Source organism: Triturus cristatus, chromosome 5_1 (genome assembly GCF_964204655.1).
Source record: "Triturus cristatus chromosome 5_1, aTriCri1.1, whole genome shotgun sequence".
NCBI classification, from domain to species: Eukaryota; Metazoa; Chordata; class Amphibia; order Caudata; family Salamandridae; genus Triturus; species Triturus cristatus.
The window spans coordinates 363,427,116-363,452,017 of NC_140587.1; the positions used below are offsets into that span (position 1 = coordinate 363,427,116).

The 24,902-nt window shown below is 43.7% G+C and overlaps 1 protein-coding gene across 2 annotated transcripts in view; it reads right to left on the minus strand.

The window, feature by feature from the left end:
* LOC146830894 (fibrocystin-L-like) overlaps positions 1–24,902 on the minus strand; it is a 1,907,335-nt gene that overhangs the window by 261,498 nt on the left and 1,620,935 nt on the right. For both annotated transcript variants that reach the window (XM_085605084.1, XM_085605082.1), the window contains exons 62-64: positions 12,796–12,899; positions 9,398–9,524; positions 2,194–2,318 (exon numbers count right to left, since the gene is read on the minus strand). In XM_085605084.1, coding sequence (XP_085461210.1) covers positions 2,194–2,318; positions 9,398–9,524; positions 12,796–12,899 — 356 coding nt within the window. The remainder of the gene's footprint in view (positions 1–2,193; positions 2,319–9,397; positions 9,525–12,795; positions 12,900–24,902) is intronic.

Below are 24,902 nucleotides of genomic sequence, written 5' to 3' on the forward strand. Positions count from 1 at the left end.
AGTTGGGTATTTTTCACTCACTATATCATGAAAGTTGTAATTTGTAGTCTGGACATATAAGTGAAGCCACAGGATACCAGGGTACCTCCAGGGTACCTCTGCTGCTCAGTGTTACTTCTCCAATCATAGTTTGACTTGCTTTTACATCTACTACATTGCCTGAGAAAAAGTCTTGGGGTTGAGCCTGGGTGCGTGGCTTGAGCTGAGCAATAACCCACATTCTAGATGTTTTAATGTTTGTTGTGCTCCTGAACTTTGGAAAAGTTTGGCAAACTGAGATGCAACACAGCTCAGTAATATCCCCTTTTGCTTGAAAAGCCCAGAGTGGGAGGTCATAAGTCCCTATGCTAGCGGGTGTAAATTTAGTCCATAAGGGAGCGAAGGATAACAATGGCGGGCCAGCCAAGTTACAAAAAAATAAATAAACTTTTCATACTCGGTCTGCTCTAGTGCAAACATCTTTCCACAAATAGTATGTTTACTATATCTATATAAACTGGGCTAATATTGTGCTTGCACGTGTAAATTTCTCTCTGTCAGATTATTGGTGGTTATGTTTTTTCAAACAAGGATTTACTGGGTGTGAAATAACCTGCTAAGAAAAACATCCCATTCCCTCCCCTAGTTCCCCACCCTCCTTCTTTGCTCCCATGTTCAACGCACTGGACCCCACATACATTTAGCACTTGTTCAGAGGTGGTAAATGTATAAAGTAAAACAGCATGGAACATGTTATTCTGTGTGATTTCACAGCTGGAAAAATCAGCCCTGCATAGTAATTTCCTATTTGGTGGGATTTTACTAATAATTGCACTATACACTATACTGAGGCAGAAATGTTAAATTCACTCCAGTAACTTTCCGCAAGTATTTAGGGCCATGGCGTGTTTTAGTAAAAAGACTGCAATGGAAAAGACAGAGAGCAGGGGAGCGTGAGGCACTGGCAAGGGGTCTTGCCAGACTACTGTGCTGTCACTGAACAGAAATAAAGTATAGCCCTGAGGGACCATTATAGAAACATTTTCAAGTGGGGTGGGGGGTGATTTTGTGGACTACACATTTTGATGGCCCTGCATATTAATTTGCCTTCATCATCTATCGTGACTTGCCGATTGATTTTATAGGTTTGGTTCAACTCCTCCCTAGTTCCTTTTTAACAGAAACATGCAGACTTTAACCCCTTTGGTGCTCATGACGGAACGGTTCCGTCATGAGCCACGGTTGAGCTGTGCTCATGACGGAACCGTTCCGTCATGACCACGCCCGCGCAAGAAACCGTCAGCACAGCGGCGGAATTTGCGCAGCATGGAAGGGGTTAACTTCCTCTCTCTTTTCCATTTTAGGTGACTAGCCATTAGAGACTCAAATTAATGTGCTTTTGTCTGCCTGCGTCTTAGTTGTTGTTCAGATGTGTTTACATCTATGATGTGTTTTTTGCTACCCCTTTCATGTTGTATCTTTAGTTTCTATTTGTAGCCTGATTTTATTCTAACCCACAAATGTGACTAATCACCATCAACTAAGAACTGTTTCTAATGCTTTTTAGAAAATTCAGCTTTTATTTCTTTTTTTTGCCTCAATTATTCGCAAGGACCTATCTTCTCACATAGATTTGTCAAGGACTGGAAGTAATGAAATTCCATCTTGTCCCATCAATGGCCAGAAGAAAGGTCAGTTCCTCCCACTAGCTGTGGTGCTACCCTTCACAGCCAAAGTGCACAAGATACATGTTGCAATCTAGTCAGCAAATGCAGAGCCAGATGACCCAGGCTGCTCACCAGTGAGGTCAGTCTGCACATGTAACAATCCTGGGTTTTATAAAACCTGTGGGATTTGGAGAAATGCAAACTTGGTTTGAGATGTGCTACATTTTATTTTTCAGGGATCTGAAGTGTGAGCTTCGAGGTATATTAGCAGCGATGACAAGCGCCAAGACACCTTTGTGCTAATCGCACGCTTAAAAAAAAAAATCTTAACATAACACATTAAATGATTGATGCATTCCTGGATTTTTGGACTAGCCAAAATGGATATTCATGTTACACTTTGCTTGTCCAAAAAGGTTAGACCAACTCTCATGTTATGTCACAACTTTCTTCTAATTTACAGTTAAGATTCTGTATATTTTCTATAAAGTATGGAATTTGATGAGCATACTCATTAAGATAAAGAGAGAGTCCCAAATAAATGTACCTCAATCCCAGCATGCCATAACCCGTTGTTGTTTATCTCTTTCCGGTCTTGGTAGGTTGAGGGCCAAATTGCGAGAGTAACTAAGTTCCTCCGAGCCTTGTTCCTCTGTCCCCAAAGTCGAATACCTGCCAAAGAAACCGACGAAACAGAATCAAACAACTTCCCTTAAAAATGTAATTGACTCCTTCGTTTTAGACATATTTTATTACAAAAGTCACTGTTGGTTGCCCCGCCCCACTCTGTTTTATTTTTTACAGTATCAAAACTATGCACTTAGATGGGAAGGCACATATAATGGAATTCCTTTTCATATTTATCACAAACCATACTACTGCTATGCTGTGGCTGCATGGAGGATCATGGAGAACCTGGCAATCCCCTCCCCTATAGAGGACTGGAACCTTTCTGGATCCTGTCTGGATCCTGGAGGGTATTCGTAAGGTGAGGGATTTCCAGAAATAAGTGTCCTTTAGAAACACATTGATTCGTACACACAGACAATAGAACAATACAAGTAAAATAGGTGGCCCGCTACATGTAGGATCTACAAAGGAGATTGCACATGTGATGCTGGGATGTATTACGTTACAACGCATGCTGTTACAACGCATGCTGTTACAACAAAAGTTTTACAACGCGAGTGCATTGACAACGCAGGACATTACAACGCAAGTCTTTACATCGACTTGCACTAGATGGCGTGCTAACATTAAAAAAGTGTAATTTACTATTCCAACTCCAGTTGGAGTTGGAATAGTAAATAGTAAATAGTGGAATGTTAGCACGCCATCTAGTGCAAGTCGATGTAAAGACTTGCGTTGTAATGTCCTGCGTTGTCAATGCACTCGCGTTGTAACAGTTTCGTTGTAATGGTAGTGCGTTGTAAAAGTTGCGTTGTAAAGGTTGTTCCCCGTGATGCTGCTTTGCTCAGGCGTTTTAAGATTTTATTTTTTTATATATTCTGCCACAAGTGTGAGTCATCACAAGGAAATAGATGCCTTCGGGGTCAGTGAAATGAAGTTTGTAATTTGTAGATTAGAGGGTGCATGGATGGATTTAAACAAGAGGGTTTCAAATTATGATTTCATCAAGGCAGTGTCATCACTCTAACTGAGAGCACTCAGGCCATGCTGAGACAAGAGCAAGGAGGTAGGTCTGGGCACACCGAGTTAAAGATGGAGTAAAGCAGACAGATAGATGCTATATTTTCTTGTGGCGCATCAGAGCCGCATTTGCACATAAACATGTTAGAGCTGCATGCAGACCACCAACAAAGCTTTCGTCTCTTCCATTTCAGAGAGTGCCGTTCAAGTACAGTCCATCAACTCCACCCTCATTCTTTATATTAACAGACAAGGCGATTTTTTGTTATGAATCATTTGTTGGAATGATAATTCTGTGATAATGGGTTCAGCAGAGAGGGCTTTCCCAGTTGCGGCACACCTTGCAAATGCCCTCAATATGACAAGGGATGCTTTGAGTCACCTTTCATGAGAGGATCATAAATGGGACCTTCCTCTCAATGTAATGGATATTATCTTCAGAATAGGATGTGCATGCATAGATCTCTTCACTATGATTTAGAAGACGAAATTACCTTGGTTTTGTGCCATACACTTCCCTATGAACGGTTCCCTGTGGAATGCCTTCAGGTTCAGTTGAGCATAGGTCCTGCTATATGCTTCTTCACCAATTCTGCTTCACTCAGGAGTTCTGCAGAAAGTGTGCAAGGATCAAGCAGAGCTGATTCTGATTGTGAGGATTTGGTATGCTGTATGTTCAGCCTCCTGCCTCTCTCTCATACAGGGTGCACCTGCTTTTGCAACAGGGTGGTCAGGTCCTCCAACCCAATTCTTGAACACTGGAGCTGCAAATGTGGAGCTTCAGCTGTGTCTGCTAGAGTTCTTTTATTTGCCTCCTGAATTCGTGGATAGTACAGACTGACTATACATGTTTAAAGGTTTGTTACTTCTTAGTATGGTATGGTAGGTATGAAAGATTTGAGTATGACTGGATGAATGGACTTATTGTTCTTTTTGTGGGGGGGGAGCAGCTTTTTGTTTATTCATGCTTTAATAATGTATTTGATATTATGCATAAAATGCTTTAAATAAATATAAGAACTGAAGATATTTTCTGCTATAAACAAGTGTTTTTGATGTCAATTTTGGCTTACAATTCTGTTTCAGAGCGTGCTTTTGGAGGTGCATTGTTCCATTTTGATTTGCGATAGTCAGTCTCTGCTGAATACATGCAGCCCTTTAGGAGCTCTTTGGACACATCTAAGATGTCATTGACTGTATCACAAAAGGATTGGTCATGTGTTCAGGTAGGCTGATAACAATCGTAATCTTTGTCGAGAATGACTAATGCATCAGATTAGGATCAGGTCCTACAAAGACGCTCAGCCAGGGGACATTATGGATGCAAGTCATAACCTTTTCTATTGCCACTAGGATAATGTAACTGATTCTAGGGTTTCTGAGGTGGCAGTATGATCAGTTCTGAAGGCAATGGCAGTGGCGCCGAGCACATGGGAGTTGGCACTTTGGAGGGCCTATACTTCTCGGAAGTTGCACCAAGGCATGGGCCCATGGAAGCTGTGGAGTCAGAGCCTGTAATGATCGGAGTCACCAGAGTTGACAACCTTTCACAATTCGGTCCAAATTTCAGGAGGTGGCCTAGAGGGCAATGGAGCCATTCTGAAGATATCTATTATGGCCTATTTGAAGACCTGGATGAAATTGGCTGATAGGGTCAGAAAGTCCAGGCTCATCCTCGGAATTAGCTCCAACGACAGGGAAGAGCAAGACATCGGGGAATGGCATTAAGGCTTTGATCAGTTCCGGAAGTAGTGATGGTCAGCTGCCTTGAGGAAGAAGAGGATTTTTCTGTCCAACGGCTGTGTTTAAGTTTCTTGTGGTGAGGTATTTTAGGAGACCATTTACTGTCCAGCGACTTAACTGAAGGATAACAGAAACATTTTGGTGTATCCCTGTGGGACTGGTGAGAATTAATTTGGCCTCTGAGAAACTTCAACTACTTCAATGAAAAGGAGTCTCAGAAATGTTCACAGTCCAGAAACTAAATGTAGATGGTGTATGGTTCAAAGAAGGAGATCTTCCTGCAGCATATGTGGAATGGAATGAAACCTGAGATCTTAGGGTTAGACATTTGACCTGTCACTGTGAAAAGCTAATTAATTTTGTCAATGAATCATCACAGCTCCAAACCCACGTCAGAGGGGCATGGTAATACAGGAACTGGTGCTAACTCGCTGATTTCTGCCGTATATACTCGAATGTCATCACATCTGAGATAGGTGGACTTGCAGCAGGAGGTGGGAACTGTTCTTTTTAATTCCATCTTGTACCTGGAGAATATCTATAAGGAAAGACATCTGAGAGAGGATTCATCCATCAGAAGAAATGGTCTACACCAAACTACCATGCTTTGAGAATAATAGCACTCTACGAGGCAGTAATCTAGCTGGAAACGTGAGACAAAATACCAATGTTTGAACGCATAATACCTAGCTACTCAATTTTAAGCTTCTTTACAAAGACTTCAATGGGTAGAATGAATTCTCAGATGATAACATTTTTGATATCATGTTTGAATATCTGGGGCACTGAAGCAAAAACTCTTTTCTGTCTTTATCTACTAGTGAAAATCCTGCTTGGCAGGCGGATAGCAATGATGTTCACGTTTCTTGCAAAGACAAACAAATCTCACTGAGGAAAATAAATGTAATATTAGTCACTGTTGCAAATTGTTATTATAGACAGCTGTGAATGTCAATGTTAACATCTGGAAGTGGTGGTAAGGTCCTGAAATATTAATACTGCAGTGAACCTTTTAGTGGGAGCTGGAAGAAAAGGAGTAAGGACAGAAATGGAGTAAAAGCCCCTTACTGAGCAGTGGGTCTAGTTACATTCTGATAATTTTCTAATCATTCTTAGTGATTTCCAATGCCTGTATTAGTGGTAAACACTTTGCTACTCCTCAGAGAAGTATCGAAAATTGTCTAAGGTTTCTTGAAGCCAGAACACACTTATTCAACCTCTATGTTCCCACTAACCATTGAGAGAAACACATCTACCTGTCTCACCTTGCATTCAATTATGGAAAATGCTGACAACAGTTGGAGAGGAAACCACCTTTACATTTTATGACAAGAGAAACTGAAAGAGACACTTTCAGAAGATAAAAAACAATAAACATGCACCAAATACACGTTATAGAAAATATGTCGAAAACAAAGAATTTTAGTTATAACATTGTGAAAGTATGTAGAGAAAGTGTAGCTTAGATTATATCATTTGTATAAATAATATAGATTGTGATTTTATTAATGTGTGTTAGAAAAACGTGCAAATGGGGAACTTTCACCTTATAAACTGTACCGCTAATTGTTTCTAAACCTCATTTATATGAAAGAATAACTAATGAAATGTATCAATTCTATGATTAATCCTGATTATGATAGTGAACTTTACAAAAATCTATTTCTTTATGTGTGTAACCATGTGCAACGATAATGACAAAAGAAAAGTAGGTGCTACACATTGCTATTTGATGATGCTTCCTTGAAACGTATAGAGAATGTACTTCATAAATAAATCAATCATATTTGTTTGAAACAAAATCACAGATTTATAATCTGGAATGTATTTACACGTTAGTACTTACAAAAATTGTAAGTATTGTATACTGACACGTATTATTTGTAATCATACTAAATGATTCTAAGTGCATCAGAAGTCATGCAAAAATCATGACATCTTCATGTTCTCTTATGAATATATGCTTCACATTTTATATAGTCTGTCCTATATTAGCCTAAATTTATATGGGCCTGAAAGCATGTGTAAAGTTTTCTGCCCCGGTAAACTCACTGTTTTGTGAGAGAATTTATCGGTTTAACAAATTATGTGCAACAGTGTTTTTCTTACTGAGTTCACAAGTACTGTACAAAAGATTTGCTACATCTTTGTTACCGTTTCATTACATCTGCCTTTGAGACTGTCCTCTTGAACTCTCTACTAAGCTCAAGCTACAAAAGCATTGTTCTAACGTTTCACATGCTGGATGGCTTAAGGACTGCGTAATTCTCCCACCTATTTCTATGCATTTTGTGTCTTCCTTATGTCGCCTGACACACGCTCCATATGAACTGACCAATGGACTGAGTGGTCTGACCAGATAAGGTGATTTCAGGAGGTGTCACCCCCGTAATCACTAAGAATATAATATTGTTTCACTTAACGGAGTAGTGGCATTTTCTTACAGCGATTTTGCATATATGCAGCTTGATGGTGATGGTGATGGACAACTGCTGTTCTGCACACTGACTATGAACTGCTATGAGGAGATCTGCAGAACTTACCTGGCAATTTAACTCGCCTGATGTGGGTTTATCTGGCTTTTTACCATACTGATGTATATGCTATATGTGCTTAGTGGTCTACTCAAACTGGCAAATTAATTTCCCTTTCTGAACTCTTGAGCTTTTGGTACTTATTTGACCTTTATTAATTTGTCTTATTACCTAATGCAATCTATTGATACACACATATTTCTATATTTTTATAAACTAGACTAAATTTACTAATTTGATTCAGCTGTCATGATTTATCCTTACCCAAGTGAATGTGCATTCTCAATTTGGTTTCACTAATGACTAGAGGAGATTTTATTAGAGTGATCCCAGAGCACCGTGTTCTAATATGGTTATTCTGTATAGCTTTCACTGAATTTTTGGTATCCATGATTCTGGCTCCCCTACATTTCTTTAGGAGATTTCGGCTTGCAGTGATAATCCTATACCTTTATAGTAGTGTCTTGAGAGTAATCTACATGAGCCTGATATCAAATTTGTAGTTCAGCTGTCCAATTCCAGGTTCTCATTGGATGACTGTTAGGACCCTTTATATCCAATCCCTCTTGGCACACTGCAAGGTCTATCGGAGGACCAAGAGAGTGGTAGGTTTATTACAGTATACCCCATCTGTGGTTTTGGGACCAGTAAACGCTACAGAACAACTTAATTCCACATCATAACCAGTTTCAACTAATCCCACATCGTAACCAGTTTCATCGTAACCAGATTATGTTGGATAAGCGTACAGAAGACAAATTCGTCCTTGGGTGGGAGCAGATAATCCTGGTCACCATACCGGTGGTGTTACTGTGCACAAAAAGCGCAGTCAGAATCCAGTTTTTAGTCAGTCACACCCATAGTTCAATGCTAAGACTAGGGGAATCACTTGCCTATGTGCATCAGCAGGGTCTTGTTTCCCCATTTGAGAGACTAGTAAAGATAGTTTCCCAGGCACCCAATACATAAGGGCTCACTTCTAGAATACTGGCATTTACCTTAGACTAGAAGCCAGGGCACAGAGTTCCTTTCAGTGATAACGTGTCTCAACGATCTACTCTTAAGCTTTATCCGAAGAAGAGGTATGAAACCCCTGATTGCCTCACACCAAAAATGCTCCATTTGCTCCAGCCAGGCAGCACTTAGAACATTGTAAGGCTCTGTAAGACTTTAAGTGGTCTCTGGGCAGTGCCACCCACATCATGCTGCCTGAATTCTTACTTTAATGTCATCTTACCACAGTCAGGGGTTTCTCACAGGGCCTGGTCCCTTCAGTATACATAGACCTTAAAGGATTGGATGCATCTTTAACTCAATGCCAGAAAACACCCCTGTAGCCCACTAGTTAGATAGTTATCTTCTACGCTAAGTTCAATCACTTCTATTCTAACTATTTCTTTGATAAACCTGCCATCTGGGGAATAAATCTCTGGAATTGTAGCCCCATCTTTACCAGTAACATTTGGGCTGGTAGCTTTACCTGTTGTGGATTTTTATTTCAACAAGAAAATGTTTTGGAGGATACAACACGTTTAAATACACTTGCAAACTTAGTTAGAATATTTGAGCATCATTAGTAAAAGAAAACAATACTGTCATTTAAGGTTTGGTTCAACATATTTGTGTGACAATGAGAAATCAGTTACCGTTGAATTCTACATTTACTATTGTAGAAGGCCCAACTGCATACATTATACTTCCAAATACTTTAATATGACATCATAATTAAATAAGTAAATCTTTTTATCACTTAGCTCATCTAGCCATAAAATCTCTTTGCAACTTTGGACGAAAAAAAAGATGTACAATGTGATTTCATATTACCTTCTCCAACAGTAAAATGGATGATGTTGTCATTAAGGTTAAGCCCATGTGTTCCAAATACTCCAATTGCTGGAGAAAATCCATTGTGGAAGGCACAGCCCTGGACATATGACTCATTAGGCTGAACCTGAAAAATGCAAGATAATTTAATTTGCTGTTGCAACGGAGTGGCTTCGAAATTATGGACAATTAAATAAAAGTATAGCTGTTTAGACTTATTTATATGATCACATGCTTATTTCTGTGTTGCAGAGGCTATGCCAGACTCATTGGTGGTAGAAGTTCCTAAGATAATTTACCCCTGCACAGAAAAATGATCAACGGTGCCAATGATGGCACCGTTAGTCACTGCTACTCTAATATAGAGTCCAGTATAGTAAAGTGAAGTTTGCTCATGTCTAGCAATATGCCATGGTCAGATGAAGGAAATGTACCAAGTCATAACGCTGAGTGACTCAAACCACATAGCGCTCCACTGCAGCCCCTATACCCTCAAGCTCCCTTGCATTTATATGGGACACGAGCCGCATCTAATGGGTGATACTGGAACATGTGAAGTATGGGGGAACCCAGCAGTGAAAGGAAAGGTCTTGAGAGGAAAGGGAAAGGGGCCTTGGATGTTTTCCCTGAAAACTGGATGGTGAGATCTTGCTATGAAACTCACAGCCCAGACCTCTGAATGCAGCACGTTCCGAAGTTCTTTCCATCACAACATCATTGGGACCTCTGTTCTGCCACCCTTCGTGGCCTGGTGGATCCTACCAGATGCCAGCTGTTTGCCCCAACTCCGACAAAAAGTGTGTTAAGTGGCCATCTTGAAACTAGAGGATGGAGAGCAAGTAGGTTGGCACAAGCTGACCTTTTTTAGGCGGCTCATGTTATCACTTCAAGCAATCATCTTAAGATAGATATTATTTTTGTGTATAATGACACAATTAGTTTTAGACATCAATTGAAGGCAGTATTGTGTCTGCATCCGATTCTGCATTTAAAAGAATTAACCTAACTGTGCCTAAATACACCTGCCCAATTTCGCTGTTGACTTGAATGACCTGCTTGAGTGCCAATATTGATATGCTTTGTAAGCACAGCATAACACACCTGAATACAACACTGGTTGGGTAAACCCAAGATTGATAAGTACTGGTGATACTGAATCTTTCTTCAACACTTGTGAAACTCAAAACTAATCACCACATAAAAAAGTTATAATATGTAAAGGCACAGGTGCTCTAAACACTATAATTCAGTGTATATGCTCTAGAAATATATTATATCTGGCAAGTTCAATTACTTAATTGACGACCTTGGAAATTATGCAACGTCGGGTCAAGTTTATTGATCAATTGAAGGCCAGTGTAAAGGCATGCAAAATAATGCATATAGCTGCATTAAAACTTTAAATAAACTATTTGAAATTACCTAAAATATGAGCATTCTACTATGCTTGCCATTTAAGTACCCCTTACTTGATACTAAATCTTTATGAGTTTATCTGGCAAATGTTTGTACACACTCAGAGTTACCAGTGGTAGTACACAGGCTTCTCCAACGAGTAGCTTGTGAGCTACTGGTAGCTCTCTAGCTCCCTTTGAGTAACTCTCCTGTGTGCAGCCCACTCTACTAAATTAGAAGCTTGGCTGATTTAATATCTTTATTCCAAATCAAAAAGTGTTTATTCGAGATAAAAACATACGTATTTTCAGAGCTCATAAGATGATGTTTGGAAAAAATGGTTGAATTTCCAAAATACTTTTAAAGCCAAGTGATAAATCATGTGGCGTTGGGCAGAGTTTTACTAATACTTTTATCTTAATGCCATGAGCATTTGAGCTATAGCTGCTATGTACTACCTATGTAAAAGGATTCCAAATTGACAAAGACTTTTTTAAGTTACTGCTGGCGACCCTGCCTAATGCACTGAGGTGATTACTGCTAGTAATGGTGAATAGCGTGGCCACTAATATAATCTTGTCTAATGTGTTTGATATTACAAGGCCAACAATATTAGTAACTTGAGAACTTTTTCATGTAACGTAAGTAGCTCTGGATACAGAAAAGGTTGGAGACCTCTTACATAGTGAAACCCTGTGCCTGCACACGAGATGTCTGCAATTCCCATGACAGCCAAATGAATTGAGGAATGCCCACATCTTGTAAAGATGTCAATACAAATGCAGCCTTCTCATCAAGGCAAGATAAATAGGGTCCCTTATGACATGTTTGGTTCTGGCTGACAGCACAGCTCTCTGCAGACTCATCGTTACCATTTCTGTAAAATATGTAGATCGACTTTGGATCCAGTTAGAGGACCATAACTCTCTCAACTCATGCTATTGGCTATTTGATTGGATGAGGGACTATTTTACAACTGAACAGTAAAGTCAATCGCCATACTATTTGTCACATTTAATTGTTATGTAGGATGCCAATTCTATACAGAAAGCAATCATGATTTCTACTTTTGTTGCCAGCATTTGAAATGTCAGTATGACAGACTTTACCCTGCAAACAGCTTTTACGAATGCTTGTGTTTAAGCATGGTGGCATATTAAAGCCAGACTTATTGGTTTTGCCAATATTATTTTTAAACAGGGAGGGAGTTTGGCTCCTCGGAATTTCTTGCAAACCATTACAGTGGTAATCTTATCATTATCAACAAATAGGGACGACATATGCTCTCCATAAGCCCTTGTTACAGCAACATTGAGATTCCTAAAAGGCTAATCAAAATCATTGATAAATAAGTTGAAAATGGTAGGAGCATGAAACAACATTAAACGCACTATTCTAGACTAGAGGACTCGTATTCCAAATGCATACAGTGCACACGCAAGATTTACCAGTGATAGTTCAATGAAGGCCAGTAGTAATCGTAGACTTGCAAGGAATTTCTTCTTGTATGTTTGTGGTATTTGTGTAGCACAAGAGGCGCCGCAGCGTATTACAAGGCACGGATACAGTTAACACATGATTTGCTGGGTAGTTGGCTATTAGACTGTTCGTAAGTCAGCAACTAAGTTTCAACAGAAAACACTCATCAGTAATTACTAAAGAAATGGCCCAGAAAAGTGCAGAACGCGTCAGTGTTATGAATAGCAAATTTTAGGCATCCATACACTGCTTATGACTACTCTTGGATGGAGTCCCGCTGCAGTTACAGGCTTATTTTGGCTCCAGGACAAACTTTGCACTGTGACAACAAATACTAAGTCAATACCAACGATCTAGTGCTGCACTGTCCCCCACAGCACACAACTGGGCACGTGAGCACCCACTTGTGTGTGCATGTATTGAGGAATATTTTAGCCTGAGCAAAAATAGGCAAGAGTTCAACAATTAGGTCCATATAATGGTACAGACCAAACAATGAATGTGATTGAAATACTGTGTCATACCTCATTTAGGTTGAGGAAGGCGAGTGAATATCTGGGATCATAATCATCTCTGTAGCCCTCCTGGCCACTGTGATAGAATTCAACATTACTGATTCGTGCATTTCCTGAGTAAAAAGAGGTAAGAGTTTTAGCAGATTGTTTTTCTCCAAGAAATAATGAACAAATTAAATCAAAATTTGCAATATGAACATTCATAGACTGCGTGGCATTCATTATAGAACTTATTTGGAAAAAAGTAAATCAATTCTCACATAATTTTTTAAGTGATTATTTTCAACTCGCTATTTACGATGACAGTTTTAATATGGGAGCAAGAATCAATAAATAGGCAGCTTTACATTTATCACAAATCGAAATAAAACACAGATATAGCAATAATTAATAATTAATAACATCAGCAGTCACTAAAACGACCTTGTGTGTGCTTCTCAAAAGAGTCATAAAATGAAAGTATTCTCTTGCAATTGCCTTCTTTCAAAACCGTCACCATTGTACATAAAATATCACACCGACAGAATCCTTCTTTCCTGATGTTTAAACTCTGACTTTATCAGCCAAGCCAGTCCTTACGCTAAGCCAATCAATGTCTGTTAACTGTACCTCGGAGGGGTGGGGGGAGGTGGTATTTGTAGAGACCACTCCTTCTGCAGTGCAGCAGTAAAACTGTGCAACTCCCTCTCAGTGCCCTATGGGCCGAACCCATTTTAGCCAAGTATGCAAAGCAAATCAAACCTGGCTTGTCAATCCGTCATATTAACTCCTTCAAGAGTAAGCTTGGTATGTTATTTCTTAGCGCCAAGAAGCCTAGCACTCTCTAAATGTAAGTGTTAAACCTGGCACCATTGGTGTTGGTCTCCCTTCCATTTTTTTGCTGTTGCCTCCTGTGTTTTTGCTATGTTTGTGCTGGTCTAGATGCTTTGGGCACTTTGCCACTGGTATTCAGTGCCAAAGTGCAAGTGCTCCCTATTGTAAATTATTGTAATGGATTAGTGACTCCATAATTGGTTTATTTGATTTACTTGCAGGAACCTAGTACAGTGCACCTTGTGTGCCCAGGGCCTATAAATCAAATGCTGCTGGTGAGTTTGCAGCACTGTTTGTGCCACCCACAGAAGCAGCTTGTAAAATATGGCTCAGGCCTGCTATTGCAGAGCCTGTGTGAAGTCTGGGACTGCCATGTCGACTTGGCAAGTGCACCCACTTACCAGTCCCTAAACCTTCCCTTTTCTACATATTAGTCACCCCTAAGGTAGGCCCAAGGGTAGTGTACATTGTATGTAAAAGGTAAGACATGCCCTGATGTGTGTGGCATGTCCTGATAGTGAATTACAGCCAATTTCGTTTTTCACTATTGCAAGGCTATCTGTTCCCATAGGCCAGAATGGGCAGTTTGATTATAACATTTTATAATCCTAACTGACCCTAGGAACAAGATGGGAAAATAAAGTTTAGTATGCCTGAACTCAGAATGTTAAAATACATCTTTTAGTGTGGGTGATTTTTACATTCTGTGTTTGAAAATACCACTTTTAGAAAGTAGGTATTTTCGTGCCTAACCATCCAGCATGCCTCTGCTAGGTTTGTGTATTCCATGTCTAGTTTGTGAGTGACAGGGGGCTGGAGAGGGCCTTGGCTCCAGCAGTTTGATGGTACAGGGCTGGGCTGCATAGGACCTGCATTGAATAGAGAGTGGGGGGGGGAGGAGATTTCCTTTCACTGACCTGATCCTTCATAGAATAGACAGTAGGGGAGGAATTTTCCTTTCAGCTACCTGGGCCAGGTCTGCTTTCACAATGCTGTCTCCACTTTCAGCCAGGAAGCTGCACTAGGGAGGACAGAACTGATTTTGGCTGGGCACAGACACCCTCTGCCTTCAGAGGACAAAGGATTTTGCAATATAAATATTGGAGCCCAGACCCCAGAACTTTATATCACTTCTGAGAATCAAGACGAACCCTTTGCCAAGAAAAAGAACCGGAGGAGCTGAAGGAAGATTACTACCCCTGTGCTTTTGCTGTTTGTGGTTGGCCTGCAGTGGTTACTTTATTGCCAAGGAAAGGAGAAAAGTAACTTTGTATGAACTTTTACTATCTTGAGGAAAATCTCCAAGGGCTTGAAGTTGAGCTTGTATCCTGTTCTGAAGTCTCAGAGACGCAAAGACTTCACCACCAGCTCCACCTGAATTTCCTTGCTGTGAATTCTACCTGCAGTGAGGTGCCTGCTGTTGTTTTGGGCCCTCTGAAGACTGCATGTCGCTGAGAGCTGGAAGCGTGACGCAACATGGAAGAACCGTGTTGCCGCCGCAGAGGTTGCTGTCGCAACACCGGAGAAGCGCGTCGTAGGACCTGTCGCGGCTAAAGAGTATACCGAGTCGCCGCACGGCTGTCATGCATGCACGCATTGCATCCACGTTGTCACATTGCATAAAAGATGCCATTTTGTCGCATCACACTGGATCGTAGCATCGCATCGAGGCGCCATCTTGTCGCATTGTAACCAGATCGCAGTAAGAAACCTACGAGTCACCTCCTCTCTGGTAAGGAACCGACACATCACCTCCCCTTTGCTGCAGTAAGGAACCGACGCATCACCTCCCCCGATGCAAGGAACCGACCCATCACCTTACCTGCTACCCTTTTGTTTGTATTGCGTGATGCATCCAAGGTTCTTTGAGAGTAAAGTGTTGCTTTTTCCATCTACATTGAACTGAGCGATTTCTACCATTTTAAAGTCTTATTTTCATTACAATATTGTGGATTTTTGTCGTTTGGTCTTGTGTTAAGTCTTGTAAAGATTACTTATTTTTCTAAACTGGTGTGGTGTCCATTTGTAGTGATTTCACTGTATTACTGTATGTGTTCACAAATGCTTTACACACTGCCTCTGAGATAAGCCTGTCTGCTCGTGCCAAGCTACCAAGGGGGTGAGCAGGGGTTATTCAGAAGTGCATCCCTCTTTCCCTATCTAGAAGCAAGGGCCCCTACTTGGTCAAAGGTACCTACCTCTGAGAACTAGAGACCCCCATTTCTAACATTGGTGGTCAGCTGTGAGGATTTGGACTTGCATTTGTGACTCATATACAGTGATTGGTGTACACTACTAGTGCGTGCAGAGCATAACGCGACCACCTACATTTTGGTAGAATGTTTTCCTTGGGACCTCTATTTTTGCTAGGAACTGCCTATTCTTGCCACCGTGACCAAAGCAGCATCCAACGCATCTATTGATCTACAATTTGAAGAAGAGAGGGTTGATACCTACACTGTGCCCCAGCTTAAAACCTTCTGTAAAAGATTTAAAATCCCTGTGAAAGGTATCACCAAGAAGGAAGAGTTCCGAAAGGCGCTGAGGGCCTGGTTGGAGTCTAGATTTGCTACTGAGCATCCTGAAGAGCCTAGGGATGAGGCTGAGAATACAGATGGGCAGCTGGATGGGCCATTGGGAGCACCTTCCAGGCCAGGCAGCAGTGTTTCTTCAAAGGGCCTGTCCCCAGAGGAGCTGGAGGACAGGGAGAGGGATATAATGCATAGGTTGGAGCTAGCCAAGCTCAAGCTGGGTGGTCAGATGGAGTTAGAGAATAAGAAGTTAGCCCTGAAAGAGGAGAGAATGCATTTAGAGCATGAGAGGATGTTGAGGGAGTTGTAGTTGAAAGCCAAGAGTTTAGAAATTACTCCCTCTGGTGGCAGCACACCATCCATGCCTGTAGAAACAAGAGTATTCATCCCCAAAGATGTCATTAAGACGCTCCACAAGAATGAAGATATTGGGCAATGGTTTAAGGCCTATGAGGTAGCTTTGACCTCCCACAGGGTCCCTGAGAAGGATTCAGGAGTGGGGTGTGGGGGCGGTTTCTCAGTGATGGCCGGGATACCTTGTTAGATTTGCCCTCTGAGGATCAGAATTCCTATGACCACCTGAAGGAAGCCCTAATGACCAGGTATGGGTTGACCCCAGAGCTTTATAGACAATGGTTTAGGAATTGTAAGAAACTGGAGTCAAGTAGAATATGTGTCTTTTTGTTTGCAGAGCATTGGATGGTTGGGTGAAGGGTAGCAAAGTTAATGATTTTGAAGCATTCTATGACTTGATTACCTGGGAGCACTTGTCTAGTAATTGTTTTCCAGAGCTACACCAGCACTTTATTGATAGTAAGTTTACTAACCCTAGAAGCTTGCTGAGGAGGCGGACCGCTGGGTTAGTACCTAGGTCCACAAGGGTCATGTGGGAGACATCGCCAAAGGTGGGCAGGGTCACCAGCAGAAGAGTGGGGGGGACAAGGGTAAACAGAGGGAGTTGCAGAAAGGACCCCAAAGTAATCCCCAAGGGAACCAAGGGAAGGGTTCCCAGCCTCCCCCTGAGAAGAAGTCAGGGTCCCCGACAGATAAGCCTGTTCTGAGGGGTCCCAAGAGATGTTTTGGTTGTATTCAGGTGGGCCACTTCTTCTAGGATTCTCAGTGTCCCAACAAAGGTAAAACAGCACCCACTGGTGCATCACCACGGCAGATGGCTAGTGTAGACCTGGGAGAGGAGATGGGTGCCCAAGGTGGGTGGGGTCCCACAGAAATATCCCTAGTCCCTTTAGGAGACTGTGAGATGGTCCCCAGGACCTAGCTGCCTGATAACACTAAGAAATACAGGCAGTGGGTGACCATCAATGGCCATAGGGTGGAGGCTCTGAGAGACACCAGAGCCAGTGTGACAGCTGTCAGTTGTCGGCTGGTGTCTGAAGAGCAGGTGACCCCCAATGCATTTTACCCTGTCATTGCCGCTGACAACACAGAGAGTCACTGACAACACAGAGAGTCACTGCAAGGTGGCTCAGGTTCCCTTTGAGTGGGGGGGTCTCAGGTATCCTTCAAGTAGCTGCGAGGCCAGCCATGCCTGTTGACTCTCTGTTGGGCAATGATTTGGAGAGCTCCCCTTGGACTAAGGTCGAGCAAAGTGCTCATTTGGAGATGTTGGGTCTGCCTGAGTGAGCGTGTGGGACCACACGGTCCATGGCAGCCAGTAAGGATGTTCAAGAGGACCTGGAGCCTGAAAGAGTGGCCCAGGTGCCTGCCTTAAAGAAAAGAGGCAGGGGGTGTGGGAAACCAGCTCCCAAAGCTCCAACGGTCCAGGAGGAGGCAGACCATGAGGGGATGCCCTGGAACATACAGGGGAGCAGGTAGCTGAACTGGGGGACCTCCCTCAGCTGACTCATTGGCAGCAGGAAGGAGGACCCTCCTGGGAAGAGTTCTGCGAGGAGCAGAGGAAGTGCCCTTCTCTTGTGGGTTTGCGGCAACAGGCCACAAACCAGGCAGCAGGTGATCAGTCCGGATCACATTGGATCTACTGGGAGAATGGTCTTCTGTATAGCGAGCCTAAGGTTGCCGAGCTTGGGTCAGCCAGTATGCTGGTGGTACCCCAGCGCTTCAGAGTCTTCCTACTGGGGCTGGCTCATGATGTGCCTTTAGCAGGACATTTGGGGCAGGACAATATCTTTGAAAGGCTTGTCACCCACTTTTATTGGCCCCAAATGCACAAGAGTTCAGATACTCATTGCAGGATGTAGGACTTGGCCTTTTTGGCTAAAGTTCCCTAAACCTTTTGCGTTCCCCCTAGACCATTTTCCTGACATAGAGTTGCCAATTTAGATGCTTTGGGTACTTTGCCACTGCTGATCAGTGTCAAAGTACAAGTGTTCCCTGTGTAAAGTGTAATGGTAATTGGTTGGCCATGATTTGTATGTTTGCCTTACTAGTAAAGTCCCTAGTGATGTGCACTGTGTGTGCCAGGGCTAGTAATGCAAAGGGAACACAGGCATGCAGTGTAGGGCCTGTGTGCTGTTTGCTAAGTTAGCATGTTGCCCTGACAAGTGCAACTGCTTGTCAGGCCTTACTTTTTTTTCCTTTTTGCGTACACAGTGGGCACCCCTGTGGTAGGTCCCGGGTAACCCCTGGGCAGGGTCCAGTCTAAGTAAAAGGCAGGACATAAACTGAGGTGTGTGCTATGTCCTGACAGTGAAAAACACTCCATTTCGTTTTCACTGGTGAAAGGACATCCTGCCCATAGGACAGAATGGGTGAGGCTGGGTATTGTGTTTGTTGGCCTAGTTTCCCATAGGTTTAAAAGGGAGAGGTGAAGTTTAGTAAGTATGAACTCACAGTGTTGTAACACATCTTTCTATGAAAGTGGTTTTGTCACTGTGTGTTCAGAAGCAACTCTTTTAGAAAGTGGCTGAGTTGTGTGCTCTAAGCATTTCTGTGTGTCTCTGTGGAATGTGGATTGACTGTCTGGATCTGAGAGGTGAGAGGAGCTGGGGGAGGTCTTGACCCAGGGAGGGGTTGAGATGGCACTAGGCTGATCGGCATCTGGAGAGTAGGGGCAGGAGAATCCCGGGAAGTGAAGAGGCCTGGGTAGCTGCTATAAAACAATTGACCCATCTCCTGCTGAGTGATTATGGCTCCAGCCCCCCAGTATCAAAGGGAGAAAGGTGACACTGGGAGGGAGACACTCAGAACTGATTTAGGCAGGGGTCAGGGACCCCTGAGCAAAACGAACTTCAAAGACATTTAGGGGTATAACTATGAAAGCTGAGACCCCTAAACTTTGGAATAGAATTGGATTGAGACTGAAAAGGCTTGGACCCATTTCGTGGTCAAGAGGAACCTCTGCTAAGGAAGGAACAACTGAAGAGACTACTCAGAAGGACCGACCCTTGCTTCGTGATCTGGGGCTGGTCTGCAGTTTGCTGTTTTAACCAAGGAAGAGGCTGTTGGGACTGTGCTTTGTGTGCTGGGTCCCCCTGCTTGAAGAAGACTGTGCTTTGTGCTGTGTCTTGTTACCCCAAGGGCCCGAGGTGAGCTGGTTCCCTCTTTGGAAACACAGGAACTTAAATGTCTCCGGAGAAGTTTCAAGCGACGCGGTGGGCGTGTGTTGTGGCAGCTTGAGACCCTCGGAAGGTGTGCCCTATGATCTTGCACATATGGAGGAGAAGTGAGACTCGGACGCGCTGGCTGCGTGCCATGGTGCACAGGAGGCATTGGTGAAGAGTGCCTAGTCAACGTGTGCATCGAAGGTAAAGTGAGACTCAAATGCGCTAGGTGCATGTTATGGTGCACGGGAGGCTTCGGTGAAGAGCGCCTAGTCAACGTGTGCATTGGAGGTGAAGGGAGTCTCGGATGCGCAGGGTGTGTGTCGTGGTGCACAGGAAGCGTTGGTGAGGAGCACCTTGTCAACATGTACATCGGAAATGGAGTGAGTCTCGGACGTGCCGGGTGCGTGTCGGGGAGCACCTAAGGCACTGGTGAAGAGCGCCTGGTCATCGAGTGCACCGGAGGAGAAGTGAGGCTTGGACACGGTGAGGGTGTCATGGTGCGGCCGAGGCGTTGGTGAAGAGCGCCTGGATATCTGGGCACCGGAGTTAGAGTAATTCTCAGTGAAGCAGTGTGTGTGCTTTGGTGCAACCTGGGACTGTGGAGGTGATCGGCTGATCATCGTGTTCACCGGAAGAAAGTGAGTCTCTGCAGCGCGGTGTGCATGTCTTGCCACCAATTGAGACCGCAGGAAGGAGTGCCTGGTGAACGTGCACTCAGAGTCGACGTGAAGTCCCATCAGGGTTATGTGTGTGGCTTTGTGCCAGTGGAGACCCGTATGGTGCTGTGGTGATTGTGCACCCAGAGTAACGTAATCTCAGTACGTGTGCCCTGTGGCTGCCTGAGACCTTCCTAACAGTCGCGGTCCGGACCAGCAGCCCTGGAGGAGCTGAGCTGCAAGGCTGAGCCGCTGAGGCCCATTGAGAAAGTTCTGCATGGAAGGCCCAGTTCGCTGAAGGAGGAGAGGAGAGTGTGGTCGCGACCCCAAGTAACGTGGATCACTACCTGGGCGGGGTGCGGACTCGGAGGGACACTCTCTCGGCCTCTCATTCCTTCTGGCGATGTGAGCCTTTGCTTCGGCTCAGATTGGGGTCTGTACTGACCAAAGGAGTGGCAGTACTGGGGCCAGAGTGTGAAGCTGTACTTTATGTCATTGATGATACGTGTGGGGAGAAACTGTTATCGAAGAGGCTGATTGTCGTAATACACATTGCCAATATTGCTGCTAATGAACTGTCGGACTGTCTTATGACGCCTGATTATTTCTGCATAATCAAGTACACGATTGTAGCGCTACGCATTGCAGTATTTCTCCATTGCAAAGTACAGGATTGTAGTGGCTCGCATTGCATTATTCCTTCATTGCAAAGTACATGATTGTAGTTACGCATTGCATTATTCCTTAATTGCAAAGTACATGATTGTAGCGGTGCACATTGCATTAGCTCTTCATTGCAAAGTACGTGATTGGGGTGTGACGCATTGCCTTATTCCTTCATTGTGTAGTACATGATTGTAGCGGTGCACATTGCATTATTTCTCCCATTGCAAGGTACCGGGGTGTATCGTTACGCATTGTATTATTTCTCCTTTGCCAAGCACAGGATTGTATTGTTACGCAGTGCACTATTGTTTGTCCATTGCAACGTGTGTGATTCTAGCATTTAATTTACAACCAGCATAGCATTTGGATAGCGGTGGTTGGGATTTGAACCTACCAGCCAACCGGAACAAATATTACCCTTTATTATATGTTGGCTTTTGTATTGTGTGGTCTGATCGTATATCTTTTCATATAAAGTTTATACTCGTTTTATCAAACTCGTGTGGAGTCCATTTGTGGTGTCACCAGTGGGTTGCTGTGAGTGTGGCTGCACATACTGTACACTCGTGCCTTGGAGATAGGCCTATGCTATATTCCAAACAATGGTTTGAGAGCTAAAATAACAAACTGTAAACCAATTAGTGTGAAAAAAAGAGAAAAGACTGCGCAAAAAGGAAAGAAACTTATGCTAACATAATTTTGAAATAACTATGTACATAAATAATGACAAAAATAATATTTAATATAAATTCAATATAATAAAGAAGAAAACCACAATGAGAATGAAGAGGGCGCTCAGACATTTACACTGACAATAACAAAATTATAAACATTGACAAATGTAAATTAAACAAACAGTGGCAGAGAAAAAACATACAAATACATCAATTGACACAATACACAATATAACAATAGTGTCCAGGCTACTAAGGGGGTGAGCAGGGCTATCTCAAACGGTGGCCTTACTTGGCCTAACGTTGAGTTAGGAGTCCCGGGTCTCACATTTGGTGACAGTGGTGCAGGACTGGGACTCCGGCTTCCAACATTTGGTGGCAGCGGTTGGGTACGATTCTAACGTAATTGCAACACGTGTGTGCAAAATCACTCACAGTAATTGGTGTACATCATAAATTGATCGCAGACCATGACGCAACAACATATTGTTTTGAATTGTTGGTTCAATTGTTGAGTAACCTTTAAACCAGACATCATGTCTCAGGAGGGGAGCCAGATACCCCCTTTGAAGGGTGGGCATTGACATTGTGGGGCTTCTGGATCCCAAAACAGCCATGGGCAACAGGTTCATCCTGGTCTTGGTAGACCATGCCACTCGCTACCCTGAAGCCATCCCTCTCCGGTCGGTGACTGCCCCCGTGGTGGGTCGTGCATTGATAGGGATTTTCTCCCGTGTAGGGTTCCCCAGAGAGGTGGTATCAGACTATGGTACCAACTTCATATCCGAAGTCCCTGTGGCAGGAGTCCGGTGTAACCTACAAGTTCACTAGTCCCTACCACCCCCAAGGTAATGGGCTGGTTTACAGATTCAACCGGACCCTAAAAGGCATGGTTATGGGTCTTGAGGAGCCTATGAGGTTTAAGTGGGACGTCCTCATGCCATGCCTTCTGTTTGCTTATAAAGAGGTGCCACAGAAGTCCTTAGGGTTCAGCCCCTTTGAACTGCTGTATGGTCACCCCGTAAGAGGACCTCTGAGTTTGGCAAAAAAAAATGGCTGGGAGAAAGCTCCCAGTAAACGTCCCCAGAATGTATATAGCTACATGCTGACCTTCAGAAACCAAACTAGGCATTTAAGACAACTCGCTCAGGTGAATCTGGAAGCCAGCCAGGAGGAGATGAAACGGTGGTTTGATCAGAATGCAATTCTGATCGAGTTTCAGCCTGGCTAGAAAGTGTGGGTCATGGCCCCCGTGGAGCCTTGTGCACTCCAGGATAAGTGGACCGGACTATTTGAGGTGGTGGAGCGCAAGAGCGATGTCACCAACTTGATCCGAAGTGGGCATGCTCCTAGCGACAGATGATGGAATGGAGGAGGAGATTGAGCCTCTTCCTGACCTCCTGTCTGCGAAAGAGCAAGATGGGTCAGTGGATGGTGTAAACCTCTCTTCCACCCTGACCCCTGAGCAGCAGGATGACTGTCGCCAACTGTTGAGACAGTTTTCTGATATGTTCTTCCTGACTCCGAGTATCACTGATTGGTGTATCCAAGATGTGGACACTGGGGACAGTCCTCCTGTTAAGCACAAAACTTAGAGAGTGACTGAAAGGGTGAGAGCTTGCATCAAGGAGGAGGTCTCCAAGATGCTTGCGTTAGGGATGATTGAGTTCTCTAACAGTCCACGGGCCAGCCCTGTGGTCTTGGTCCCAAAGGCTGCCGCACCGCGTGCCACACCAGAACTCCGGTTCTGTGTGGACTACCGAGGGCTCAATTCAGTCACCAGGACTGACACACACCCCATCCCCAGAGACGATGAGCTCATTGATCGATTAGGGGCTGCCTGGTACCTCAGTACGTTTGATTTGATGTCTGGGTACTGGCAGATTACCTTACCTGATGGGGAAAAAGAGAGGTCAGCATTCTCCACACTAGATGGGCACTACCAATTCGGGTTATGCCCTTTGGGATGAGGAATGCCCATGCCACGTTTCAGAGGTTGGTCAACCAGTTGTTGGCTGGACTGGAAGATTTCAGTGCCGCCTACCTGGATGACAATGCAGTGTTCAGTGCCAGTTGGGAAGAACATCTGCGCCACCTATTGGAAGTGTTTATGGCACTGCGGAAGGCAGGCCTCACGATCAAAGCGATGAAGTACCAGATCGGGCAGGGTTCTTTGGTGTACTTGGGACACCAGGTTGGGAGCGGCCAGGTGGCGTTCCTACAGCCCAAGATTAATACCAGACCCAGAGAGAGGTGAGAGCCTTTTTAGGACTCACTGGGTACTACAGCAGGTTTAATCACAAAGGGACTCCACAGTGTGTGGAGAAGGGAACAAGAGGCGTGGGGTTCTAGGAGCTAGCCGCCACCACTATTAAATGTTTACCACAAAGAGCTGCTCCTAGTGTGATGACCCAAATGTGGTTACAAGAACATTGTGAGTATAGGCATCTCACAAAAAGTGACGGACTGGTCTCACACACCACCTGGTGTCATGCTTCATCATCGGCCAGTCCTCGCCCTCTAAAACCTTCGTTTGATAGAGAGCGGGCATACACCTGACGACAGGGATGCACTTCTAAATTACTAAGTGGGGGCCCGTGTTAATGTGAGTGAGGTTAAAAATCATTATAGTTATCAGGAATTCTGTTTTAATGTGACTGATAACTATATGATATTAAAAGCATTGGACAGTGAATGGGGTAGTTAGTGTCCCCTAGCCGTCTCGTGAGTGGTCAACATGTTTCTGCTGTGTCGGCCCAGATGGGTCCAAGGCATTCATCAGGACCTAAATATACAGGGGGCTCCGTTCTTACCAACCGGTGGCAAGAAACTACCACTGCGCGGGAATGGCAAAGGCCACTCTCCACTTCCTAAATGGCTTCCGAAGGTCAAGCCCTAATTGCCAGAACTACTTGCCCCATGGGGGGAGGGGAGGGGAAAATCCTGTTATCCGCTTCTCACAGGAAAGGTTTCCCTCAAGTATCCTAGGCGACTGCTCCCGGTCCTCCCGAATGTTGGAATGAGAGGGAGGTGCCGGGGGTTATATAGTGTGGTCGTCACTTCGATATTTTTGACTTCGATATTTTTGTGTCGATATTTTTGTACTTCGATTTTCTGTATGGCAATATTCTGTCAGGCAGCAGATGATTAAAAGATAGTGGAAATCCTAATTCCTAAGGGCCATTGTTTACAAGTGTGCTATATCCCATGTGTGGGTCACCACGTAACTAGTCCATTTCACCACAGCACATTCAC